This window comes from Drosophila albomicans, chromosome X, assembly GCF_009650485.2.
Source record: "Drosophila albomicans strain 15112-1751.03 chromosome X, ASM965048v2, whole genome shotgun sequence".
Classification (NCBI taxonomy): domain Eukaryota; kingdom Metazoa; phylum Arthropoda; class Insecta; order Diptera; family Drosophilidae; genus Drosophila; species Drosophila albomicans.
Genome location: NC_047627.2, coordinates 2,705,119 through 2,730,951, shown reverse-complemented (window position 1 = coordinate 2,730,951; position 25,833 = coordinate 2,705,119). Strand labels below are relative to the sequence as shown.

General features: G+C 38.4%; 2 protein-coding genes across 9 annotated transcripts in view; both read left to right on the top strand.

The window, feature by feature from the left end:
- LOC117572014 (potassium voltage-gated channel protein Shaker) overlaps positions 1–25,833 on the top strand; it is a 150,455-nt gene that overhangs the window by 39,974 nt on the left and 84,648 nt on the right. For 4 of the 8 annotated variants that reach the window (XM_034254555.2, XM_052002472.1, XM_052002476.1 and 1 more), the window contains exon 1: positions 5,323–5,606. The exons of the other annotated variants lie outside the window; for them this stretch is intronic. In XM_034254555.2, coding sequence (XP_034110446.2) covers positions 5,401–5,606 — 206 coding nt within the window. In that variant the 5' untranslated portion in view covers positions 5,323–5,400. Of the gene's footprint in view, positions 1–5,322; positions 5,607–25,833 lie in introns of those variants that run through there. 8 annotated transcript variants of the gene reach the window in all.
- LOC127566396 (dr1-associated corepressor homolog) lies at positions 3,053–5,279 on the top strand. The gene is made up of 2 exons (XM_052008672.1): positions 3,053–5,230; positions 5,272–5,279. The coding sequence occupies exons 1-2, from the start codon at positions 4,198–4,200 to the stop codon at positions 5,277–5,279; spliced, it is 1,041 nt and encodes a 346-aa protein (XP_051864632.1). The 5' UTR covers positions 3,053–4,197.

Here is a 25,833-nt window from a genome sequence, read left to right as displayed (position 1 = left end):
GTTTGTTTGTTTGCGCGACATTTCTTTGTAGGCGGACAGGCGGCAGATGAGAGGGGCAGTAGGGGAAAGTAGGGGAAGGGAGCTGCTGTTAAGTTTAGCGATTTATTTGTCCCGTGTTGCTCTGCTGTTGTGGCAACGCTGACAAACAAAAATTTGATCAATATTTTCGCTCTCTCTCGCTCTCTCTCTCTCTGTCCTTCCCCTCGACTGGAGTAAGAGTGACCCATGGAAAATGGCCCCAAAAAAGAACAGAAAGAAAAACAGGTCGTATATTCCACGTGCCGTGACTGCTGCCAGCCTGCTTATTAGCCATGAAGGTTGCCTGCTTTCTGCTGGTTTTTTTTTTTTTTTTTGTGTTCTGTTCTGTTCTGTTGTTGTCGCAAATGCAAAGCGAAAGCAGCAACAACAATAAAAACAGGCAATGTATATTCGCTATGACACTGGGCGCAATTTGCATGGCATATGCTAGCCGTGATCTGGCCATGCTTTGGCCCACGTTGCGTATGCGTCATATGACGCCGTCAGATTGCGCATGCGACGCGTTGTGCATGCAAACCAGCTGCTGACCTCCATGTTTCTGTGTGCGTGTGTGTGTGTGCGCTGCTGCTGCTGCTGATAATCGCGCGCGTCATTAGAGTCGCAATCAATGTGACCATGGACGAAACACACACACAAACAAATGACAGTCTAACACAACACAAACAGAAAATGATTTGTGTTTGTGTCTGGGAGGTAACAAAACAACACAGAAAAAAGGGTGTTAATGAAATCAGTTACAAGTAATGTGACCATGGAGGATATGAAATGACAGGCTGGCATGCCAACTGCTTTAGCCAAATAAACCGATTGCCAAGGAAGCAGTTGTTGCATTGTTTGTGCTCGCAACAAATGCAAATGCAAATGCAAAAGCGAAAGCCAACGAGTTTGTGTGTGTGTGTGTGTGTGTGTGTGTGTGTGTGTGTGTGTGTATGTGTGTGTGCAGTTGTTAAGCGAAATTAGCATGGCGAACAAATGCCATAATTATGGTATCAAATTAAAGTGACTCGCCAGACAAACAATCCAATCGTTGCTTATATGCAGTTTATAGAATTTGCATTTTATTATATTAACCATCAAATTAAACCGGCTTGACAGTTGAGTAATGGGAATATAAACCAGAAGGGTGTAAAAAAAAGATTACTTGTAAAAATGCTGTAGTTGTCTATGCGGTATTGTCCTTAAAATATACCAAATAAATATATACCGAGTAAACCAGAGTTTAATAAAATATGAATTTAATATTACTCTTAGAATATACCTTAGTGTACAGAGTAAAAAACCTTCACTTAAATGTGCGGTATTTTTCATAAAATATACCAAAAATTAATACAATATAACAAATTGCATATGCGATATATGAATATAGTATATTATTATTATATTATTAGAAAACCGGTTAAAAACTAGTTGACTAAGACTATTAGTCTTTAAAATACCAAATTAGTATACCAAACTAACATACCAAAAATAAAAAAATATACATATTTAATTTGTTACTTTGTATATTATATATATTATATATATTATTACGTTAATAATATACTACAGTGTACAAAGTTTACCAGATTATCATCGAAATTCACTCAGACACGACTGCAGCAATCGAATATTTCCATATTTCTTAAATAAAAGTATTTCTTAAATAATATACATATGTAGTTGTACTCTTATGCAATAACATTTATGTTGGGATGTTATGCAAAGCTGAAAAGCAAAATCATTTTTGAATTATCAAATTAAAGTGACTTGGACAATGACAATGCATAACTCTGTGATAATATTAAGCAGTTAATTGTCTGATAAATTGGGAAAAAAGTATTAAATATATTGCAATATAATTATAATTATTGTATAGTATGTTGCCATTAAAAAAAGAAAATGGAGTGTATTGAGAGAGAGAGAGAGTTTAGAAGTATTTTAGTTCAATCGAATGTTTTAACTTTTCTGTTTTAAATTGGGAAATATTTGAAAGTAAAAATTATATTTATTTATATGTATATGGTATCCAAACATTTCCTGTAATATGAGAAATTATAGATTTTAATGTTATTTTGAAAAGTTTTCAATTATGTATTCCTTCAAATTTCCCCAAAAAAGCAATAAAACTATCTTTAAATATTTTAAAATATGCATTTATTAAAATAATTACCAATTTGTATGCATATTGCAGTTGAGCACGCTCTACTAAAAAGTTTTTTACTCGTTCTAATTTTGTATTTTTATCTAAGTTGTGATAAAAATGATATATACATTTTTATAATTAAATAAAATTTGAACAATTTGCAAAATGCAGGGCAAGTGTGGCATATTAAAAATTCTCAATTGCAATTGCAGTTTATTAGCCGAGGCAGCGAATATCTGTTATGATTGTCGGTACTGATTCATAAGGGGTTAAAGTATTATTGCTGCTGTCGCTGTCAGCAACGACAACAGCAACAACAATAACAAAGAGAGCAACGACAACAACCAGGAGGCATGTTGTTGACAATGAAGCGACGCCGCGTGTTGCAGATGTTGTTGATTTCAAGCTGCGGCAATTGAACGAGCAACCAACTGCAGCAGCAAACGCAGAACAGAAAGAACGAGAGAGAGAGAGAGAGAAGGAGTAAAAGAAAAAGAGAGAGAGAGAGAGAGAGAGCGAGGCACATTTATATTAATCGCCACACAGACACAGTGGGAAAACTGTTACGAAATCAGGCAAAAAGCAAGCATGAGCAAAAGAGCAACGACAATGAGGACGCGATGAGGAACGAGAACTAAAAAAGCGCCAGCCACGAATCGTTAAATCCGAATTGAAATGTTGGCTTCTCGGTAGTCATGCAGGCAGGCAGGCAGGCAGGCAGCAACAACCACAGCAACGACAACAGCAACAACCACAGCAGCAGCAACAACAATAATACATTAGTTACAGTTACAGTTTTTGTCAGAGTTCACGAGTTGCCAGCCGATGAGTAGCCGAGTTGAGTTAAACTTGCCGCTGAGTGTGTTAGTATGTGTGTATGAGTGTGTTTGTGTGTCTGCTGCAGCAGCGCGGCATTTAGTTAAGTTAGCCATGAAGTGAACTCAACTGAACCGAAACAGTCCCGAAATTCAGCCCGAACACCACAACAACTATGACTAACTGCCTCTGTGTGTGTGTGTATGTGTGTGTGCTTCAAGTGGTTTGTCTGTGCTGCTTTTGGCTTAGATTTCTGGCCAATTGTTTGGCATTTTTTGAAGAAGTCGCGACGCTGGCAGACAGCAACGCGCGCTCGTCCAGGACTCAAACTCTCGACGTTCGACGCTCGACGCTCGACACTCGAGTCGCAGTTCGAGTTAGCCAACTCGTCGGCCCAGTTAACAGCCAGCAGCAGCGCCTTCGTGCGTGTGCGTTCTCCATCTCGCTCTCACTCGTATTTCGCTGTCTGTGTGTGTTCTGACTTCGTCGTCGTTGCTGCTGCTGCTGTTGGTTGACTGCTGGCGCTTTGTCAACGTCGAGTTCATACAATTGTGGCACGCGGCGCGTTAAGCACGTGGCTCTGACTGATAACACACAGTGTGTGTTAGCCAAGGCTCAGACTAAGTGTGCGACAGAGACAGCGGCGTCAGCCTACCAGCAAGACCAAGACCAAGAGCAAGAGCGAGAGAAAGAGAAAGAGAAAGAGAGAAAGAGCAAGCTAAACGCGATCCGTGCATATTTTTTGCAATTTTTTTCGTGTGCAAAACCAAACTACTTAAACAACGTTTGTGTGTGTGCGTGAGTGCGTGTGTGTGTGTATGTGTGTGTGTGTGTGTGTCGAGCCTTATCAATGCACTTAACAACACTGTGATAAACAAGTGGCCTACCACAACAACATCAACAACATCAGCAACTAATTTTTTTTGTCCTCGCAAAGTGCAGTGAAAAAAAAAAACGAAAAGCTTAAACAAAGCTTCAGCAAATCCGCAAACGAAATAAATACTTAATTAATTAATACGTAAAGGCACAATTTTAAACACCTTTATAGCAAACTTTCAATCAATAAATAATAATACTAACCAAAGAAAAAAAAAATCAAATATTATTATTCAAATTTATAATTGCACAATTTAACAAAGAATTTGATAAGAATTTTTGAAAAACGTAATACACAAAATATATCTGCCAGCAAACAAATATATCAATAATTGGTTTCAACAATGAGTGCACCGAATGGCAACAGCAACACCAACACCAACACCAACAACAATGGCAATGGTAATGGCAATGGCAATGGCAACGAGCAACAGCCACGTGCAACAACTAGCAACAGCAGCAGCAGCAGTCGTCAAGTTGTTGACATTTCGACAGCAACAGCAACAGCAACAGCTGCTGACACACAGCCACGCCCAGCCACGGCGCCAGCTCGCAGCAGCAACAACAACAACAACAACAATAACTACAGCAGCAGCAGCAGCAACAGCCACACCAGCAACAACAACAACCATGTGCCGCAGCCCAGCAGCAGCAACTGTAACAACAACAACAGGCAGAGCCAGAGCAGCAGCAGCAGCAACAACAACAACGAGAGCAGCCACAGCAGCAGCCTGGTTGTCAGCAACATTACAGCGGCAACCACACACGCCAGCAGCAGCCAGAGTCAGAGTCAGAGTCAGAGTCAGAGCAGCAACAACAATCACATCTATGTGAATCCGCACAGCTACGACAGCAGCAGCAGCACCGCAGGCAGCGGCAACATCAGCGGCTCGACTGCAGTGATGTTGCCATCATCAACGACAGCAACATTACCGCTGCCAGCAACAACGCTGCCGCTGACGCTGCAACTGTTGCCCACGGACAGCGCACAGAACAGCAGCAGCAACAGCAATGGCCTGAGTCTGGGCGCGATCAGTCGACCAGCAACATCGACCACGCTAAGCACTTTGAACACATATCTTTTTCCCTGTGGCGCCGATTCGGCGGGCACAATTGGTGGCGGGACTTTTAACGGCAGCGCCAGCTACGATCTCGACAGCAACTTCAGCCAGATGGTGGCCAACGGTGGCAGCGAGGCGGGCAGCAGCTCAGCGGCGCAGAGTCCAGCCTTTGGCGGAGGAGGAGGCGGAGGAGGAGGAGGCAACTTGGGATTGGGACTTGCTGTGAACTTTGGTGGCTTTATCAACAAGCGACGCATTCGCAAGCTGTTTGGCGTTGGCGCCAGCAATGTCAGCGATAGCCTGGGACCTTACGGAGGTGGCGGGGCGTTGCGCAGACGCAGCTCGCATCTGGTGCAGTTCCATAAGAAGAAGCAGGAGCAGCTGGAGCAGCAGCAGCGGATTGCCACTGTTGCATCGGCGAACGCAGCGTTTCTCGAACGCAAGGAGCAGCAGCAACAGTTGCTGCAACAGCAGCAGCAGCAACACATGCAACAGTTGCCGCCACAGTTGATGTTGCCACAGCCGGAGCAGAAGAAGAAGAAGAAGCCACCGGGACCGCCAGCTCAAGTGCGTCAGCAGGCATCGCGAACCATGGACGATCCGCTGATGAATCGGCCGCGGAAGAACACGCCAGCTGTGAGCAAGAAGAAGGACAAGGAGAAGGACAAATTCAAGGACTATGGCTATGAGAAGTACCCAAAACAAAAACCTAAAAACAAAAACAAAAGCACAGTTCTCTTACACAAAAATACACATACAAATTCAGGCCAATTAATTTTTGTTTTTTTTTAGTAATTTGTTTTTAGTATTTTAGCGTAGTAATTTAGTATTTTAATTGCTGTTTCGTTGCGTTAAGAATAAAAACAAATTGAATTTTTGAAAAATAAAATCTACAACTCAAACTTTGCTGTTTTCTTTGCTGCTTTCCTCACCCGACTTTGCGACTTTTGCGGCTTCGGCTTCAGCTTCAGCTTTAGCTTTAGCTTCGATTTTGAAAACCACTGTTTACAGCTTCCTATTTTGTTTTTCGCTTTCAACTTCTTTCGGCACACTCACAGCTTTTACCACACACAGCGAATTGCTGATACCCTACGTTAATATTAGGGTATCTTTACTAAACTAAATTTGGTAAGCAATATTTTTCAATTTTCTCAATTGTGATTTTAGCTATGTATTTAATGCTTGAAATTTATAAGTAATGAGTGAATTATCCTGAACAAACAACTCTTTAGGGAATTACAATTTTTGGTGTTTTCTTTTTTTTTTGGCTGCTCAGCATGGCGTATGCGTAATGGCTGGCGTCTGGCAACGGGTTCAAAGCAAGCCAGCCAAGCAAAGTCCAAGTCCAAGTCATTGCCCCGTCGCATCGAGACAACGACTCCAAAAATGGCATTCACTTCCGCCTCTTTGGCTTTGGCTTTTAGCTTGTTATTGTTATATCTTTGGCCAGATTTTTTTCTGCTTTCTGCTAGCCGCCGGCGCCGTTGTCTGTCCGTCTAACCGTCTGTCCGCGAGTCGTGTTGTCGCCGTTTGTCGCCAATCGTCGCAGCCAAAAATATATTTCGATTCCAGAAGCAACGAATGTGCGTAGTCATCTGTGCGACTAACTGGAGCCGGCATAACTCAACTCAACTCAACTCCACTCACACACACACACACTCACGCACACACATACTTGGTTGCTGCTGACTGGCTCATTACGCATACGTCATGTTGCCATGTTGCATAAGAGAAGTTGCTGTAATTAATGTATTTTCGTGTGCGTGCACGTGCTCCACATACACACGCACACTCACATATGTGTGTGTGTGTGTGTGCGTGTATGTGTGTTGGCCCAAGGTCAAAGGCAAATGTTTGCTCCAAACAGGTGCAGAAAAGAAATTCGTGCCAAATTTCGCAATTTGTTATGCAACAGATTTTTTGTGTTTCTCTTTGCCGAGTTTATCGAACAAATTCGCGAGCTGCAATTAGCTTCAGCACATCAATTTTCTTGAGACTTGAAACTATTTTAAAATGTTGCCAATAAAATAAATCAACGATTGAAATGCGTTGATTTCTTACTTTGAATGTGTGTGTTTGAAAATATATGCAAATTCTTGATACTTTGTGAGTAAAAAATATCATTTTAATATACAAATCCTGTCGCTAATCAACTTTATATTGCTAGAGCTACAAATAGTGAAAAGAATTAACTATTTACGATTTACTGATTCAGTGTTTTATCTGATCTTTCTTAAACCATGAAGCGATACATTTTTGTACTCTACCATATAATTTTTAAATAAGTTTTTTTTGGTCACTTTAAAATATTTGCAAACTGTTGATATTAATTAGCTAACTCAAAACTTTGTGAAACGTCTTTTATTAAGTTCAAAACAAACGATATTTACGGTCTTGTGGTAAACGCTTTACTTAATGTTATTCAATTTCAAATATGTTTGCTCTCACTTAGCATAGACATATCAAAGCATCTTTTTAATTAATAATTGGCGGATACAAATAAAATAAACTGTCATCGGAAAACCGAAGTTACACACAAGCAACGTTGGGGTCAAAAGGGTTACAAAATAGACAATTTTGAAGAAATTTTGTAGGCCTGAGCAAGCGGGAATGGAATTGACTATTTATCATAAATTAATGCAGAGTTAAACATGTTTTAAATGACTTTTTAAGTAAAACCCATTAAGCAATAAATTTATTTAAATATAACAGAATATGCAAATGAAATAATTGAAGCTTCTTCATAGTGCAAATAATATAACATAATAAATTCATGCTCTTTTATTTCATATTTAAATGTTTTAAATGCGAAAATATTCAATCGAAAAATACAATTACATATTTTCAACTAAACAGAAAATGTCGAAGAATATTTTAAATCAACTTATCGTCGACACAAAACATTTTTGGCATAATTTACAAAAAAATGCAATAATTGAATTTTTTCTTAATAAATTAATGCAGTTTCTACGCCTTCATCCAAAATCACAATTATTTCTTTTGCAAGCAATGTGAAATTAACTTTCTGAAGTTTAAGTCCAAGTTACTATGCGTAGAGAGAAATAATGCAGTCTTCTAAGTTTGTCATATAAAATGTTTTATCTCTTGAAGAATATGTAAAGAGATTATTTCTTAAATTGTTTGCACGAAAAAATATTATGTATAATAATGAATTAATAATTATGTATTTATTCAAATATTTATTCAAAGAGAATTGAGAATATTCAAATCTTATGAAAAGAATTGCCAATTGATGTAGTTTCGTTACATCTAATGAACACTTTACTCTCATTAAAAGAAACCCAATAACAACTACAGTATAAAAATTGTAGAAGTTATTTAGGAACAACTTTTGTATGAAAAAAAACTGCTGCTGATGTCGTGTTTTAGTTATTTTGGTTGGCAATAGTTTATTTTTGAGCTCTATGGTATATTTTGGATTTAATGGTATATCTACATACCAAATATAGCAATAGACAATATATAGAATATACTAAATATAGCATTGAGTGTATTTTAGTTCACAATCTCGTATTTTGTGCACTCCAAGTATATTTTGAATTTAATATATTGTAGTATATCTACATACCAGAGGTAGCCCTGGGTATATTTGGGTATATGTATATATATATATATATATATATATATATATATATATATATATATATATATATATATATATATATATATATATATTTTAAGTATATTTTCGGTATATTAATTTGATATATGTATATAAATATTACCACACCAGTATGTTATATTTAAAAATGGTAACAATATACCAATTATATAGTATAAATACATACCAAATATAGCCTTTGGTATATTTTAGTATCTTTCGGTATATAAATTTAGTATATTTTAAGAATATTGCCCTAGCTCGCTCTTTTTGAAAAATGGTTAGCGGGTATCTCTCAGTCGAGCATGCTCGATAGTAGTACACTTACTGGTTTAGTTTTTATATAAGTCAACTCTCGACTTAATATCTACGATTGTCTACATTAAATACAATAAATGTGTAAATTTATTAAGTGTGTCATTACTCGCAATTGCTCATTGTAATATTCGATATATTTGTTCTATTTGGTTTTAAGTGAATTTCTTATATTTTTATACGTTGTAAAATTCTCAATGCTTTATTTGACATATTTCTGCGATTTACTTGAATACTTTAAGCGCCTTCGCCTTGAGCTTAAGTCGAAACTTCCTTAAGGCTCTCGCTCACTCTATTATGGAGCAAGGAGCATTTGGCTTGCTTTTTCATTTCTCAAGCTTGTGTGACAGATAGTCAAGCATTGCATTTGGTGCATTGCGAGAGCGAGCAAATCGAATATTCGATTTTGCCGTTAGCCTTTCGTTCATCTCAGTGAAACGGCATTTTCTTGGGGTTTATTTTCCTGCGCTTTTCATCGCATTTCTCTATACTACGCTGTATAGCTTATTTCGCATTTATGTAATGTGTCACAAGCACAGCAACAATAACAATAACAAAATTGCAGAAACAACAACAACAGCTCATAATAAAAAGCAAACAGAAAAAATGTTGCGAGAAAATTGCTTTAATGTGCCTTGCGTGTGTGTTGCCTTCAATGTGTAAGTGTGTGTGTGTGTGTGTGTGTGTGTCGCGTGTGTTGTGTTTGCCCTTTGCATTGCGGTTGCTATTGTTGGTGTTGTTGTTATTATTTGCGCGCTTTTTAGCTGCTTCCGTCGCTGCCATTTCATTTGGCCAACCGAAATTTATGTCAATGCCACAGCAACAACAGCAACAGAAACAACAGCCGGCAACAGCACAACACAACAATAACTTAAATAATAAACACAAAGCAGGTGTGCATGTTGGTGTGTGTGTATGCGGGGGTGTCTAATGTGTGTGTGTGTGTGTGTTTTGCTTTTTTTTTTTGTGCCGACATGCAAAACAAAGTCAAACTTGTGACTGAGTTTCGCGCCTGGCAAACATTACTCTGCAGTTTCAGTTAATTGGCAACAGCAACAACAACACAGTCACGCCCACTCACACATACATATGTATGCTGCTGTCGCCCCGGCAACTTCAGGCGACAAAAAAGCACAGAAAAGAAATGAAAGAGCGAAAAAAAAAACAGAAACAGAAACGAACATGCGACGTCGCGGCGACTTGTAGCCGCCATTTGAATTGCTATTGCCCGGCAAACTTGGCCGCCCACAGCGACCTCGCCCACTTGCCCGCTATGCCCCCACCCACTGCAGAGGGTGGGAGGGAGTCGTGTCGGGGGGGAAGGCAGGCGGGGTAACATGGGCCAAGTGCCCTTGATTTGTGTGCACGGCATGTGGCGGCGTGTTGACTATTTGCATTGCATGTCAGCGTCGCATGTGTGTGTGTGTGTGTGTAGTATTGTGTAGTGACTGCGTGAATATGTATGTGTGTATGTGTGTGTGTGTGTGTATGTGTGTCCAATAATTTCGTAACATGGCCTTTGTGGCGATCTTTGTGGTGCGATAAGTGAAAGCTAAAAAAAAAACAACACACAAGCCAAAGCGTTGCAAATGTCGCGAAATGCTCGACTGCAACATACCCTATAGAATAATAGCAGGCAAAATATTATTGTGTATATCTTATTGATGTCCTATTTAAATTGTTGATTTCATGTAAATAAATTAACAGAGAATGTCAAAAGAATAAAGACAATTTATTTTCTATATTTCAATTCTCTCTCGAAGACAGATTTTAAATTTTCAATTGAATATTTCTGTTTCAATTTTTTTTAAAAATACTTGACTGACGAATTAGCATGAATTGTCTTACTGCTATTTTGATTGTTTTTGTTGGCTTATTTTAACTAAAAAGCAGCGTAAACTAGCAAAGAATGTCAATATAACTTTTAAAGTTTTCGTATGAAACAGAATTACAATTTTCAATTTAAAATTCACTATTAAATTCACCCTTAATTGAACTAAAAATCAGCGAAAATTAACAAAGAATGTGAGGAGAACTTTTGAAGTTTTTGAAATAAACAGAATTACAATTTTCAATTTAATATTCGCATTGAAATTCGTACTTCAAAATAAATATTAAAATTCATATAATTATCTAACTTGTAGATTTAATTTATTAATTAACAGAGAATGTCGAATGTATCTTTTGATGAATTACAAATTTCAATCAATTATGCTCATTTAAATTATCTCAGGGCAACGCATATACCCCACCGTTGCAGGGTATAAATAATGGCATACAAAATTTCGACGCCCAGTCGCAACTTTATTTTGCACTTTGTAACTGAAGCTAATTACGAAAAAATCAAGGAATGCAAGGGAGAAGGGAAATGGAAAGGGAAAGGGAAAGGGGAGCTGTTGGGGCAGCTCATTGGTGAGGTCAGAAGCGAGAGTGTGGCTTGCAGGTGGGCGTGGCAGGGCTGCAAGCAATCGCGTATGCATTATATATAGACTGAGTACTGCAGTTGGCAACTGATTTGCATTCCTCAACGCCTCAGGCTGTTCGCATTGATAACACACAATCGATGCAATCTACGACTCGTATCGATAACTTTGACTTTGCGCTTGCTTTTTATTTCTTTCTTCTGGGTCAAGCAAATGTTAAATTATTTAATAGCATGAATTCAAAGAATTCGAAATAGATGTGACAAAGTTTTAAAAAAAAACTATGAAATATGTTAATTCTAGCATTAAATTACAAAAACTACAGTCGAGTGTTCTCGACCTGCTTCTATTTTGAAAATATGGAAAAGAATTCTCTATTATTCTTAAAGTATATCAAATAAATGTAAATTTGGCCATATTCGGTATATAAATATACCACTATAATCAAATATTTTAGATGCCTATATTTTAAAAACGATCTATTTTTTTTAACATACCGAATTAATATACCAAATTAATACTTATATATAAATTGAAGTCTATATTTGGTTTCTCAATATACTATTACATTAAATATAGCATCGAGTAAACTAAATATACTAGAATTGAAAGCAAGAAACAGCAGCCGTTGTTATAATGCACTTAAAGGAACTATTAATAATAATAATAATAAAAAAAATTATTTTATTTTAAATAAAATAAAATGGTAGTTAGTAAATGTAAATATTATATAAATAAGAAAAAAGCAGCAGTTCAATTTAAGAGATAACAATAGTATAGATAGAATAGAAAAACGTAAAACAAATTACAAATTTAAAAAAAAAATACAGTCTATTTTGAAAGTCGATGTTTCCATTTTTACGGTCACAATTGAAGCTTTTAAACGTTAATCATCTATATTAATTCGAGCAAGCACAACCTATCAATTTTTGCTTTTTGTTTGTGCTAGGAAAGGGGCTGAGGAGGAGGAGGAGGTAAGGAGACAAAAGCCACGCGATGCAAAAGACTTTGGCTTATTTAAAGCCAAACTTCAGGCAAGGCGGCAGTCGGCAGTCGGCAACCTTGATTCATTCAGATATTTTGTGTATGAAAGGCGAAAGCTTGAAGACGTCGAGAGAGTCGCTGTTGCTGTTGGTATTGGACAAATGTGAGCACGAATATTCACGAATCTACTTACGAATATTCAAGTAGATTGCGCGCGCGACGCTGAAAAGTATGCTATGAAAAGTTGTGCCAGGCACTGCAGCAACTCGTGTGAGAGAGTGTGTAGAAAACTTTAGTTCAAGTGCCGCCAATTAGCTGCCGCTGTTAACGAACCAAATCTGCCCACAGCCACGCCCATAATGTGTGTCTATATATATGTGTGTGTGTGTGTGTGTGTGTGTGTGTGTGTGTGTGTGTGTGTGTGTGTGTGTGTGTGTGTGTGTGTGTTTGGGGGGCACTCACTTGGCCTTGAACTCACGCCGGCAAATTGAACACGAAACAACAGAAGGCGAATAGTGAAAGTGAAAGTGCAACTTGCCTTGCCTTGCCACTTGCGGCAGCTGCATGAATAATGTGCAACCTGAGTGTGTGTCCATGTTTGTGTGTGTGTGTGGCATCCGCATGCTGCAGCAGACCCGACGAAGGTCGAAGGGACTGCGACGACGGCGCCACACTGCAGCGCTCCCATTAGCCAAATGCTCCTCGCCACATGCCGCATGCCACATGCCACATGCCACACGCCAGCTGCCACCCTTTCGCTTAGCTTCGTTGAGCGCAGTTGATGAACTCGCTGACGTCATAGCGTCTAGTCGCTGCACTCTCTCTCGTCTGTGCAACTCACCTGTGCCACCTGCTGTGGCAGCTTTGTCTTATGACCTGCTACAGCTGCTTCAGCTGCTGCTCCTTCTCTCTCTCTCTTTCTCTCTCTCTCTCTCTTCGGGCTGCTTCATTTATTTATTGGCCGCTGCGACAAAGTTGCCAAAGTTTGCTGCCAATTGCTGTCAGTTGCCAGAGTTGCCCCGTGGCGGCGATGACAACAACGAAGACGAAGATGACGACGACGACGACGACGTCAGCAGCGATTTATTTGCTGCCGGCCTGTCTGTCTGTCGTTCATCTTTTTTTATTGCCTGACGCTGACTTTTAGCTGTTGTCATTTGGCTGCTGCTGTCTTCCACTTCCTCTTCCTCTTACACTTTGTCTTCTTCTTCCTATTGTTGCTGCTGCTGCTGCTGTTGTCATTTATTTGCAGTCATAAACTTTTCGCTCGCATCACGCGAGCAACTCTTGGATTTCACTAGATCGCCCGCCTGCTGATTGCTTTTATTACACACGCAGACTCTCACACACACACTCTCTCACACACACACACTCTCTCACACACACACATTCAAGCTGTGCGACACTGAAAAGTTGCTCCGATTGTGTTAACTGCTGCTACTGCTGCTGCTGCTGGCAGCAACAACAGCAACTTTTCGGTCTTTGCTTGTTTATCGCTTATGCTGTTCCGAGTGCCATCTAAGCAACACAAATATGTCCTACACACACACAGACAGACACACACACACACACACACACAGAAGCTATATACTATATATACTTCACATACATCTATTCGAAATCTCTTTGTTGCTGCACTCAAGTCAAATTTCGTAATATGATTCCCATTGTTGTCGCTTGTCAACAAATCAGTCCCAGAAATTAAACAGCAAAGCCATCGCTCGACTACCAAATACCCTAGATTTGTGCTATATATTTTATTTGGGGATAAACCAGAAGTCAAACAGCAAAACTGTCGTTGGACTAGCAAAATATTGTACACTTTATTAGTACAATAAAGCAGGGCAGTTTTTTTTTTTTTTACTAATTTGAGTGCTCTCTTTGCAACTTTGCCTTTGACGCATTGTTGTAGTCGCCTCGATGATACCCTGTATACGCATACTCTTTAAGTTCCAAAGAAAAGAAAATCCATGTCAAACTCTTGTTAGATTATTTATATCTACGCATGGATTATAATAACAACAAGAGCTTTGGGTCAATGCTTGCAAGCAAGTGGCTGAGCAACGCAGCAGATACCCTGTAACTGCGTGTACATGAACAGATTTACGTATATGTTCCTTACTTTAAATACTTTGATCAGCTGGGAATTATTTCAACTAGCTGATATTCATGATATATGTATAGATTTGTATATACTTTTAGTATATTTAAATACTGTTCAAGAAATCGATGTAAAGATCCGCTGCAATGATATAAGCTGCTAGAATAGCATCAATTTACTAATATCCACGATATTACGTATACGCAGCTTTTTGGTTTGAAATGCAGATTTAGTATATTTAAATACTGTTTAATAAATTGTTATACTGATTCTCTGTATTTGCAAAGGAACTTAGGTTTAGCTTAGAAGGAAATCAACGAACTGATTTCTACGATATTACTTTTTCACAGTATACTACTTAAGTACTTATGGTATATTAAAATACTGCGCAATCAATCGATATGTATGTAGTTGCGCTGTATTTGTGTCACAAACCGCAATGATTTAAGTACTTATTCAGCTAAGAAGCTCATTAACTAGCGGATATTCTCGACATTACCTTCATATACCGGACTAAGTATTTATGGTATATTTAAATACTGTGCAATAAATCAATATACAGAAACATGGTATGTGAGATTTTAAATTACACAGTAACATATCAGCCAGCTTATATCCACGTTAATGCGCATTCGCAGTTCTCTACTTTTTATTGTACATTTATACTTCTAGTATATTAAAATACTGTACAATAAGTCGATATACAGATCAGAAGTTATCTGTGCTACAAACCGCAATGATTTTTGCTCAAACGTTGTTTACTTTAAATACTTGTTTAGCTAGCTGATATCTACGATTTGGATATAGTAGTATATTTAGTATATTTAAATACTGTGCAATAAATCGATATACAGATACGCGGTATGTGAGTTTCAAGTTGCAAAGATTTATAAATTATATCAACTTGCTGCGTATTCGCAGTTCTCTACTTTTTATTGTACATTTATATTTTGTATTTATAGTATATTAAAATACTGTGCAATAAATCGATATACCAAGTTGCATTTGAAATGAAAACAAACAACAATATAGTATATAGAGTCAAATGCCAACAAGCGAACAATAAGCGCATTGACTAAAGGGCGTCAAACAACAGCAGCAACAACAAACGGGAGCAGCAGCGACAGCAGCAACACACTTGGCTGGCCTGTATAAATAACATTTCTGTTGAGGCGCCTCGTATGACAAAGTGTCCGCTTAAATGTGCGCGACAAACACACACAAACATATAGACCTATTGCGCACTTAAGTGGCTGCATTTATTGCTGCTGTTACTGTCGATGTTGTTGTTGTTGTTGCTGCCGCTGCTGTTGCTGTTGCTGCTGTTGCTGGCGTAGTTCAAACGCCAAAAGCTGCAGCAGCAACTGCAAAATTGACGCTATCGTCGCTGTCGCTGCTCTGCGTTTTATGTCTTAGAATATTGTTGCTGTTGTTGTTGCAGTTGTTGCTGTTGCTCTAGATGTTGCTATTGCTGTTGATGGTGTTGCTGCTGTTGCTGGAGGCCGACGCCTTTCGTCAATTGATGAGCGCCTGGGCCAAAGTTGAGCGGCAGCTGCGTCGCTGTTAGCGTCGCCTGTTCTAACTGTTGTAGTGGTTGCTGCTGCTGCTGCTATTGTTGTTGCTGTTTTAATTTTTTGCTGTTGTTAGTTGACATTTTTACAAGCGTTTGTTGTTATTGGTGCTGCCACTGCTGCTGTTACTACTGCTGCTGCTGCTGCTGCTGGTGTTGGTGACAAACATGTTGTTGCTGCTGTCCCTTATGATTTTCTCACTGTTGTCGTTGTTGTTGTTATTGTTGCAGGAGCGTGTGCGAGCCGCCTTTCAGCTGTCAGCCCTTTTGCACTAGATTGTTGTTGCTATTTTGTGTGTGTGTGTTTTTTTTTTTCGGCAGTCAGGCAAACATTTTCGGTTGTCGGCTGCTATTTTTTGATATTCTGGCCATTTTGTTGTTTTTTCTTTTTTTTTTTTGTGCCCTGATGTTGCTGGCGGTTGGCAGTTGCCGTTGCCGTTGCCGTTGCAGTTGCAGTTGCAATCGGCGCGGCGCACAAATAAAAGCGGAAGTGTCGCCTGTGCAAAGCATTTGCCATATTTTTTTTTTTGGCTCACAGTGTTCCGTGTTTTGAGACTTCAATTTCGTTTTCTTCGCGTTGGAGTTCGTTCCTGTGGGTTGTGTGCTTCCTTCGTTTTGTTTTCCCTCCGACCTCTTCTATATTCCTCTCTCTTTCGTGCCACGTGAAAATGGCAGCCGCGTGCAGCGCCCGCAAAGCGTTGGAAAAGCCTGCGGTTTGTTTTGTTTTCCTTTTTGTTCAAGTGGCAGCAACATTTCTGTGACTGTGACCAGCATCAGGAGTAGCTGGATTAGCATCAGGAGTAGCGTCAGAAGTAGGACTAGCAGCAGCCTTCTAAGGATCTACCACGCCTTCGAGGATGTCCTGCACAAAATGTAAATATTCCTTAAGTCTTCTTCTCAGCCTCTCTCTCTCTCTCGCTCTCTCAACCTTCACCAGCTTCTTCCATCTCTTCCCATCTGGTTTAAAGACATAGACATGAGCTAAAAAAAAATTCATGCGTTTGAGAATTTGCACAAAAAGCGTTGCGAATGCCCGAAAATCAATAGGTACGCAAATTAAATTTTCCATTCTCTTTCTCTTCACATATGTATGTGTGTGTGTCTGTGTGTGTCTATCTGGTTGACCCAGTCTAAAATAAAATGTTTGCTTTATTGACCGCTTTCCTTTCACAACAACAGCAGCAGCAGCGATGTCCTAGTAGCAACAACATTATCGAATGCATTTTTACACTGCAAAAAAAAATGGAGTGATTATAGAACATATGGATATATTTGTTATAGAAACGATAGATACTATATTAGAAATTATAGTCAATTATCACAATATTATCTAAAATATCGTAATAATATTTCATCATCTTCACAAACTATTTTTCTCTCACTTTTACTTGAACCAATCCTGACTTTATTCGGGATTAACTTTGCCTATAGCTCGCATTGTGAACTGAGAAAACAATCAAGAACTTAAATGAATCTGAAAATTATTGATTTAACTACAAACATCTACACTCAAGAACGTTCTTAAAATTCTTGACTTGTGAACTTCGCATCTACATTTGGGAATTGTTTTTAAGAACAATTAGCTCTTAAATTATGAAATTAAGATATATCAATGATTACAATAAAAAATACAACTAGCCATTTATTGTTGTTAAGATTATATTAATATTATATATTGTAATTATTTTCATATTCAATAATATTTTGAATATGATTTCCACAGTTTTTTAGTCCTTAAAATGTTAAATAATCGACAACTTTCAACGAATATTGTCCACTTAAGTATAATTTATCTTTCATTATTGCTCAATTCGCACAGTGTCGATGTTCTGATTAAGTTCATTTGATATTCAATAAATTAAGTGAACTGTGGCTGAACTGCATGTAACAACAGCAGAAATGAGAAAAAGGATACGAGAATAACTGATGTTTCGCCCTCTAGTTGCCAGCTTCTGTTTTCCATGTAATGGGAAAATCGTATTAGTTTCATTATGCCATTAATCACCATTGATTAATACTTAATAGTGAAGCGTTAACGATAACTCGTTTCACACTCGGGATAATGGATAATTGCAGTGCACTTAACTGGGTTATCGATACGCTCTGTGTCTATCGGCACATCTTTAAGAGGAGAAAGAGGGCAGCAGTTAGCTATTTAGAGACATAGCATGGATGAAAAGAAGAGAACACTATAGAATTAATTGCTTTACTTTTTTAAATTGAATAGAAAAGTGAAGTGAACTTAACTTGCATGTGGTTCGATTCGAAGATTGAACATTTATGCTTACATTTGCTCAGCAATTTATCGATATATTTATCGCACATTCAGCCACAGACAGACAAAAGTATTATTTGCTTTACTTATTTAATTTGAAAAGAAAAGTGAAGTAAACAACTTAATGCAAATTTAGATTTGGATTCGATGATTGAACATTTTTGCTTGCGAATATTGAGCAATTTATCGATATACTTAACGCTCATTCAGCGAGAGACAGAAAGAGAGAAAAGAGAGCTAACTAAATACAATGCATAGATGGAAGGAATATGACATAAGAGAATTAATTGCTATACATATATCATATATTATATTTGAAAATAAAAGTGAAGTGAACTTGACTTTAATTTGAATTTGATAAATGAACATTTGCATTTTCTTCCTTTTGCTATATAATTTATCGATATATTTATCGCCAATTTAGCGAGAGATAGGCAGACACATATGAATTATTTGTTTAACTTACTTAATTTGAATAAAAAAATGAAGTGAAGTCAATTTGAATTCGGTGTCAATGATTGAATACTTATGTTTGCATTTGATAAGCAATTTATCGATATATTTATCGCCCATTCAACGACAGACAGACAGACAGACAACAGACAGCAGACAGACAGAGATAAACAATTGAGCACAATAACCACAAATGCTCAGACAATCGCATCACTCATTTAGTCAAACTCATCAAAGTCAGCCACAACACGCCGATTATTCCGGCAGTTTCTTTTGTTGTAATTGTAATTGTGTTAGTGTTTAAACTGACGGACAGACGGACGGATGGACGGATGGACTGACTGACAGACTGAGAGACTGACGAACTGGCAGCTAAAGCGTCATTAGAGCGAACACTTTGCGTGTTTTGTTTGCGCTGTCGCTTGCTGTTTGTTGTCTAAGCCCCAAGACGGTCTGCAATGCACACACATACACACACACATACACACACACACACACACACACATGAACATACATATGCAATTACACATGCATATGCGAGTAGAGTATGCTATGTGGAGCAGCTGTCTATAATTACACATGTATGTGCCTATGTCTCAGTGTGTGTGTGTGTGTGTGTGTGTGTGTGTGCCATTGTATGTGTGTGTTTTGGTCTGTTTATAGAGTATTGTGTAACCAACACACACGGCAATAAAATTCAAAGTAAAAATAAAAGAGAAACAAAAATTGACGCCCCTCTCTGTTGCGCCCACATCCGCTCCTGCGTTCCCCCCCCCCCCTCCACTACGCCGCTGCTGTGCACACGCTCTCTCTGTCTCGCTTGCACTTGCACAATGGTGCTTGCACTTTCGAGCAAATTACAAGCATAAAATGCTGGCTTGCTAAAGTGCAAGTGACGATGAGGAAATGAGCAAGAAGAAGCAGAGCAAACACACACAGGCAGGCGATAGCTATGTATGGTGAAGCGTGGGGGTGGGGGTGGGGAGGTAGGAAGGGACTAGCCAGCTGATGGCGCCAAAGAAAACGTTAAACGTTATTTTCATTCGCCATTTTCATTTTCATTGCATTTTCATTGCATTGTTTTGTGAGTCCTTCAGCGTTTAGCAATCAATTTTTGCTGCTGCTGTTGTTGTTGTTCCTGTTCTTGTTTTTTTTTCGGCTTGCCGTTATTCTTGTTCTTGTTCTTGCCATTTCAATTTCTAAAGCAGCCGAAACTCATCGAGGTGTGTGTGTGTGTGTGTGTGTAAACGTGTGAGTGTGTGTGTGTGTGTGTGTTTGTCGCTGCAATGGTGAAATTGTTCTGTGCCATCGCCAGTTGCATAAACGGCGCACGCGGACGCGCATGAAACGAGCGAAAATTTTAATGAAAATTACATAAATGAATTGGTAAAAAACAAGAAAACAAACACCTTAAAGACAACAGAGCAGAGTAGCTACTGCATCAGCAGCAGCAGCAACAAGGCGCCATGCGGTCCAGCTGAGTGAAGCAGAGCGAGAGCAAGTGCAAGAGCAAGAGCAAGAGCAAGAACGAGAGTGACGACGACTCCAAGAGTCAAAAGTTCAAATCGGCCTTCGTCTTTCTTTGTTGTCTCATTACGCGCACACAGCCAAGCATCAACAGCAGCAACAACACGAACAACAAGAACTGCAAGAACAAGAACGAAAACAAGTATGAAAAAAGAAAGCGAAGCATAGGAATAATATAAACGTAAACGGCATGCTTAACTTCTGTTAAGACAATAACAAAAACAAAAACAAAAACAATAATGAGAGCAACGGCTGCCGCATGCTGCACACCATCTCGCTCTCACACAGAGCGCATCGCCAAGGCATCAATGGCAAAGCCAAATGCAAACCGAAATGCGCTCTCTCGCTCACTCACTCACTCACTGTTGCCGCTCTCCCATCGCTCTCAATGACTTGCTCTCCCAACATACAGCCTTGCTTGCTCTCTCTCACTCTCTCTCTCTTCTCGGCAGCGGCAGCAAAGGCAGCTTCTCAGTGAAGCTGGAAACGTATTGGCAAAAACGTGAAACAGACATGCGACTGTAGTATTTGTTGTTGCGCAGCATTATCCGTTTAGCGTTTAGCGTTTACCGTTTGTCGTTTGTCGTTTGTCGTTACTTCTTTTGTCAATTTGCGTTGTCGTTCGCTCTTTGTTTACAACTTTCATCAAATTGCAAGCATACAAGTGGCGTTGTATTTTTTTTTCTCCCCATTTTTTTTCGTTTTTTTAGTTGTGAAGTTGAAGCGCAAAGTGTTGGATCATATTTTTGTTCGCCTGCGCGTAACGTGACAAAACGAGCAAGTGCGTGTGCCAAACACACGCATGTATGTGTGTGTGCGGTGCGGTTCGAGAGTGTGTGTGTGTTGTCTGTTTGGAACTTGGCCAAACTGTGTTTCGGTGTAATTGCATTTGCAAACCGCAAAACAATTGACTAAAATGCAAATCAAGTTGAAATGTGCACTACAAAAGTTCCTGGCACAGAACATTAAGTACCTGTCACTTCCCCTTACCCTTCTCCCTTTCCTTTCCTTGTCACATTCACACAATACATTCTGCGTGTGTGTGTGTGTGTTTGTCTATGTCAGTGTGTCAGTGTTACATTGCCAAAGCCGGCGCTAGAGTTTGTTCCACTGCCAAAACGTTCCTTAGTTGGGCCCCCTTGGCCATTGCCCGCTGGTCGTCTGTCGTCTGTGTGTCTCAGCTGCTCAAAACGGAACGTGCTGGCAAATTGAAACAGAGCCCGCAAATAGAATTGTTGTACTAGTTTCTGTTGTTGTTTGCCGTGTTTGTTGTTGCTGTAGCTATTGCTGCTGCTGCTTCTGCTTCTGCTGCTGCTGCTGCTACTGTTTACTTCATTGCGTTTGGCATCAACGCGCGCGCGGCATTTACGTTACGTATACGCAATGTGTGCCGCGAATGCGGATGTAAATCGCTCAGTGTGTGTTCAATTTTTTTCACTAATTTTTTTTTTTGCGCGAATCGTGTTTGTGTTCCTAAATTACCTCAAATTGCGTTTAATCTTATTAACAATACAACACGAAAAAAAAAAACATATCGTAAGGTGAATGAAAAGTCTCAGCAGCAGCAACATTAACAGTGCCCCTTGTATGTACTCGACTACATAGCCACTTTCTATGTGTGAGTGTGTGTTTGTGTTTTTCGCGTCTTACTGCAGCGTTTACAGTTTTTTTGTTTTTGTTTCTGTGCCCGGTTCTATTTTTTGCGAATGTAAACAAATTTTTTGATGGCGACAAAAAAAAAACGCTAAGGAAAAAAAAACTGATGAGACCGCGTTTTTCTCACAGACTTTATGTATATATATATATATAGTATTTGATGTGTATGTGTGTGTGTATGTGCCTTGACTTGGCGCATGCTTATCCTACAACTTCCTAAGCCACCCGCCGCGAACCCGCTCGCTGCCCAAATAGCCATAACAATGACACATTTGCCGCAACTGTCGTCGTTTATTTACGTTTATTTAACGCCAGCCAACTAACTGTTTTATTGTCTGTGTCTGTGTCTGTGTCTGCCGTCCCTTACTACGTGTGTGTGTGTGCGTGTGTGTGTGTGCGAAAGAGCGGCGACTTCGGTGCAGCCTCAGGGGAATTGCTGGCGCCTTGTGGCGTATACTTAATATTTAGTTTTGTAATTATATGAGCGACCCCGTCACATAAACGAAATTGTGCTTAATTAATTAATTAAAACAGCAGCAGAAGCAGCAGCAGCAGCAACAACAACAATATTTTGTGTCGTTGCTGCCGTTGCCACCGCTGCTGGCCTGGCGTCGTTGTCAGTTGGCCGCGTGGCGCCAAGTTGAGCGCAACTCAATTGCAGTTAATGCCGTCGGTTAACCGCACAACAAACTTAAACTGAAACTGAAAGACATTGGCCTTTCCCCCTGTCCGCCTCTACCCCCGACTCTAAAGAACAGCTGCTTGCAACAGCGGCAGCGGCAGCGGCGGTGGCATAAACCGACGACAGATGTGGCAAACAGCTGTGCGCGTGTGCGAGCGAGATGGCAATATGTCGTCGACCTTGTGAAACGCACTGAAATGAAACGAAACGCATCGCATCGAACAACGGGCAACGGGCAACAGAATGTAACGAACTGAAATGGAACGAAACAAAACGAAACGAAACGAAACAAAATGAATCAAATCAAATGAGCTACAAAATCAAATTCACATTCAAATTCCATTCAAAATCAAAATCAAAAGAAATTCACACAGAAATAAAAACAAAACAAAATTCATTTCAAAATGAATTAATTTCCTTTTTTACGTTTTTTTTTTGTTTTTTTGTTGTGTTTGGTGGGCAGCCCACAAAAGTAGGCTATGCTAAAGTGCAAGTGTAGAGCAACTACAACAAGAACAACAATTATGATAACAACAACAGCAACATGTGGCTAAGCACAAGCCGCGAAAACAACGCCAGCAACAACTAACAACAATAACAACAGTAACAACAACAACAACAGCATTGACAGTGCTTATGATAAGTATGCAGCGCAACGCATTTGCTGTGTGCTTAGCTCTCGGTTGTCAAGTTTAAGTGGAAGCGAAATGCTACAAAGTAACGTGAAAGTGTCAAGCAACTTATGTGCAACACTGTCAAGTGTACATGAGAATAGTTTTAGTCAAAAAGTTTTCCAACAAAACTTTCCTCTAGTAATGCCAGCCACAACTTTTCGCTCACTCATACACACGCACACTCACACACACGCGAATGTAAATAAATAAAGAATAGAGTACAGCAAATGCTTGATGCAAAACAGTTTTCTGTCAAATGATATGAAGCAGCAACTCAGGATAGTGTAATAGAGACAGTGATCACTCGCTAGAATGAACATTTGTGATTGACAACACTGTGTATTCAATATACCGAATAAGTTCACTTGGTATATTTTTGATCTGTGAGCTAGTTCGTTCGTTTCCTTTACTTCCTTGTATCGATCGTTGTTATTGCTTTTCGTTCAGTTTTATGCAGTTATAGATTTTTCTCTCACATGCAAAGTTTTAAGTGATACCAAATACTAAAATAAGTTCATTTGGTACATTTTTGATTAGTGAACTAGTTCGTTCTGTTCGTTCCTTCAATGATGTTTTCATCGTTTCGTTCAATTTTATTCAGTTTTAAATTTTTTTTTTTAAATTCAAGGTTTTAACTAATACTTTTTGTATAATAAGTTACAAACTTTACATTTTATTTTTGTTCTCAGATATATTTTTCAATGTTATATAAAATTTTTTTTACCATACAAAAATTCTAGAATTTTGAAGATTTCTTCTGACGCTTTCATTGTGAAATCTAAAGTGAAAAACTGAACAAGAACGAACTAAATTGAATTAAAGAATGAACCATGAAAGTGAACATATTTAGTTGGTTCAAAGGCGATTCAACACAAATCATTGCGCAATGACACGAGCTGCGCTGCTAAGCGATCATCCTGTAGAGTAAATGTTGATGGAATTAAACAGCCTTTTAAATAGGCAATAAATAGAAAATTATGAAAATAATCTACAATATTAGATAAAAAAAATGTTCATACACGAGATAAAAATATTGATGGAAAAGTAGATGCAAATCTTGATTTAAGAAAATATTTTGATATATTGTAAGAAAATTTTAAAACGATTGATCATGATTTCAGATTTTGCATACTTGGCAAAATTTTTAGATTTGTTCAATTATGAAACAAGATTAAAATCTTGACTTTTAAGATTAGAATTTTTGTGGAATTTTGATCTTGGTTTAAGGAAAAAAATTCTTGGTTTAATTTTAACATCAGATAATCTTGATTCAAGATTTTATTCTTGATTTGAGCACATTTTTTCTTTCTGTGTATTGTTATCTATTAGTCTAGCTTCATAAGTTTCAGTTTTTTTTTGTTCTAATTGTATTTTAAAAGTAATTACAGACTATAATTATGTTTATATAGAAAAACAGTAAGCAGCAGGAAGTAAATTTAAAAAAGAACAACCAGAAATATATTCTTTAGTATTACAAAATTCATTTGTCGTTCAACCTAGCTTCAATTAGTTTTAAAACATAACAATCACGCTGTTAAGGAACCATTTATTTAAATTCTTTAAAAATTTAAAGGAAAAAAAAAAACAGATTTTTGAATATGAAAGTTTCGTTTGACCTGCTTCAACTTAAACTTATTGTAAGAGACAGCCAATATTTAATAATTATTTTCGATAATGATTATCGATATATATAATGAACTTATAGCCACACCGGTTGTGCAGCCAAAGAGACATTTAAGATGAAGTGTGACCATACAACAAAGTGAATTATATTTAAAACCAAAAACGGTCAGGTTTATTCTGCTAATTATACAATGCGGGCACACTTACAACAATAATTATACCCGGTAGAAGGGTATTATAACTTTGTGCCGGCAGGAAATTTATGTATGGAGGCATCTCCGACCCTATAAAGTATATATATTCTTGATCAGCGTCAACATCCGAGACGATCTAGTCCGTCTGTCCGTATGAAACACTGGATCTCAGAGACTATAAGAGATAGAGCTATAATTCGACAGCATTTGTTATGTTTGCACGCAGATCAAGTTTGTTTCAAATTTTTGCCACGCCCACTTCCGCCCCCGCAAATCAAAAAAAATCGAATAACAAGCGTAAATTTAAAGCTAGAGCTGAGAATTTTGGCATATACTTTAACTACTATAGTAGTTATGATTCCTAAAAATTTGGTTGCGATCAGATAAAATCAGATCAGATCAGATAAAAAATTGTGGAAGTTATTAAAGAAATACTTTTGTATGGGCAAAAACGCCTACTTACTAGGGGTCTGAGTTGCTTTGGCCGACAATCTGGTACATTGTGCCGTCTATGGTATATTTTGAATGGTGTACTATATCGATATACCAAACATATCACTTGGTATATTTTTAGTATTTTTAGTATTTTCGGTATATTTTGAAAATGATACCGCAATATTTTGCCTTTATTAAAAATGGGTAGCGGGTATCGACTCGACTGTAACTTTCTTACTTGTTTTTAAATGTATGTGTAAAAACAACAATCGCAAATTCTTAATTGTTGAACTTGGATTCAAACAGAAACACTTATTGGTAGTTATTACTGTAGTCAAATATAACTTTATCGCTTCATCCGTCCATTTGCAACAGTTGTGTTTGT

Excerpts from the sequence above, each read along its gene's own strand:
- LOC127566396 (XM_052008672.1), top strand. The coding sequence starts at position 4,198 with ATGAGTGCACCGAATGGCAACAGCAACACCAACACCAACACCAACAAC.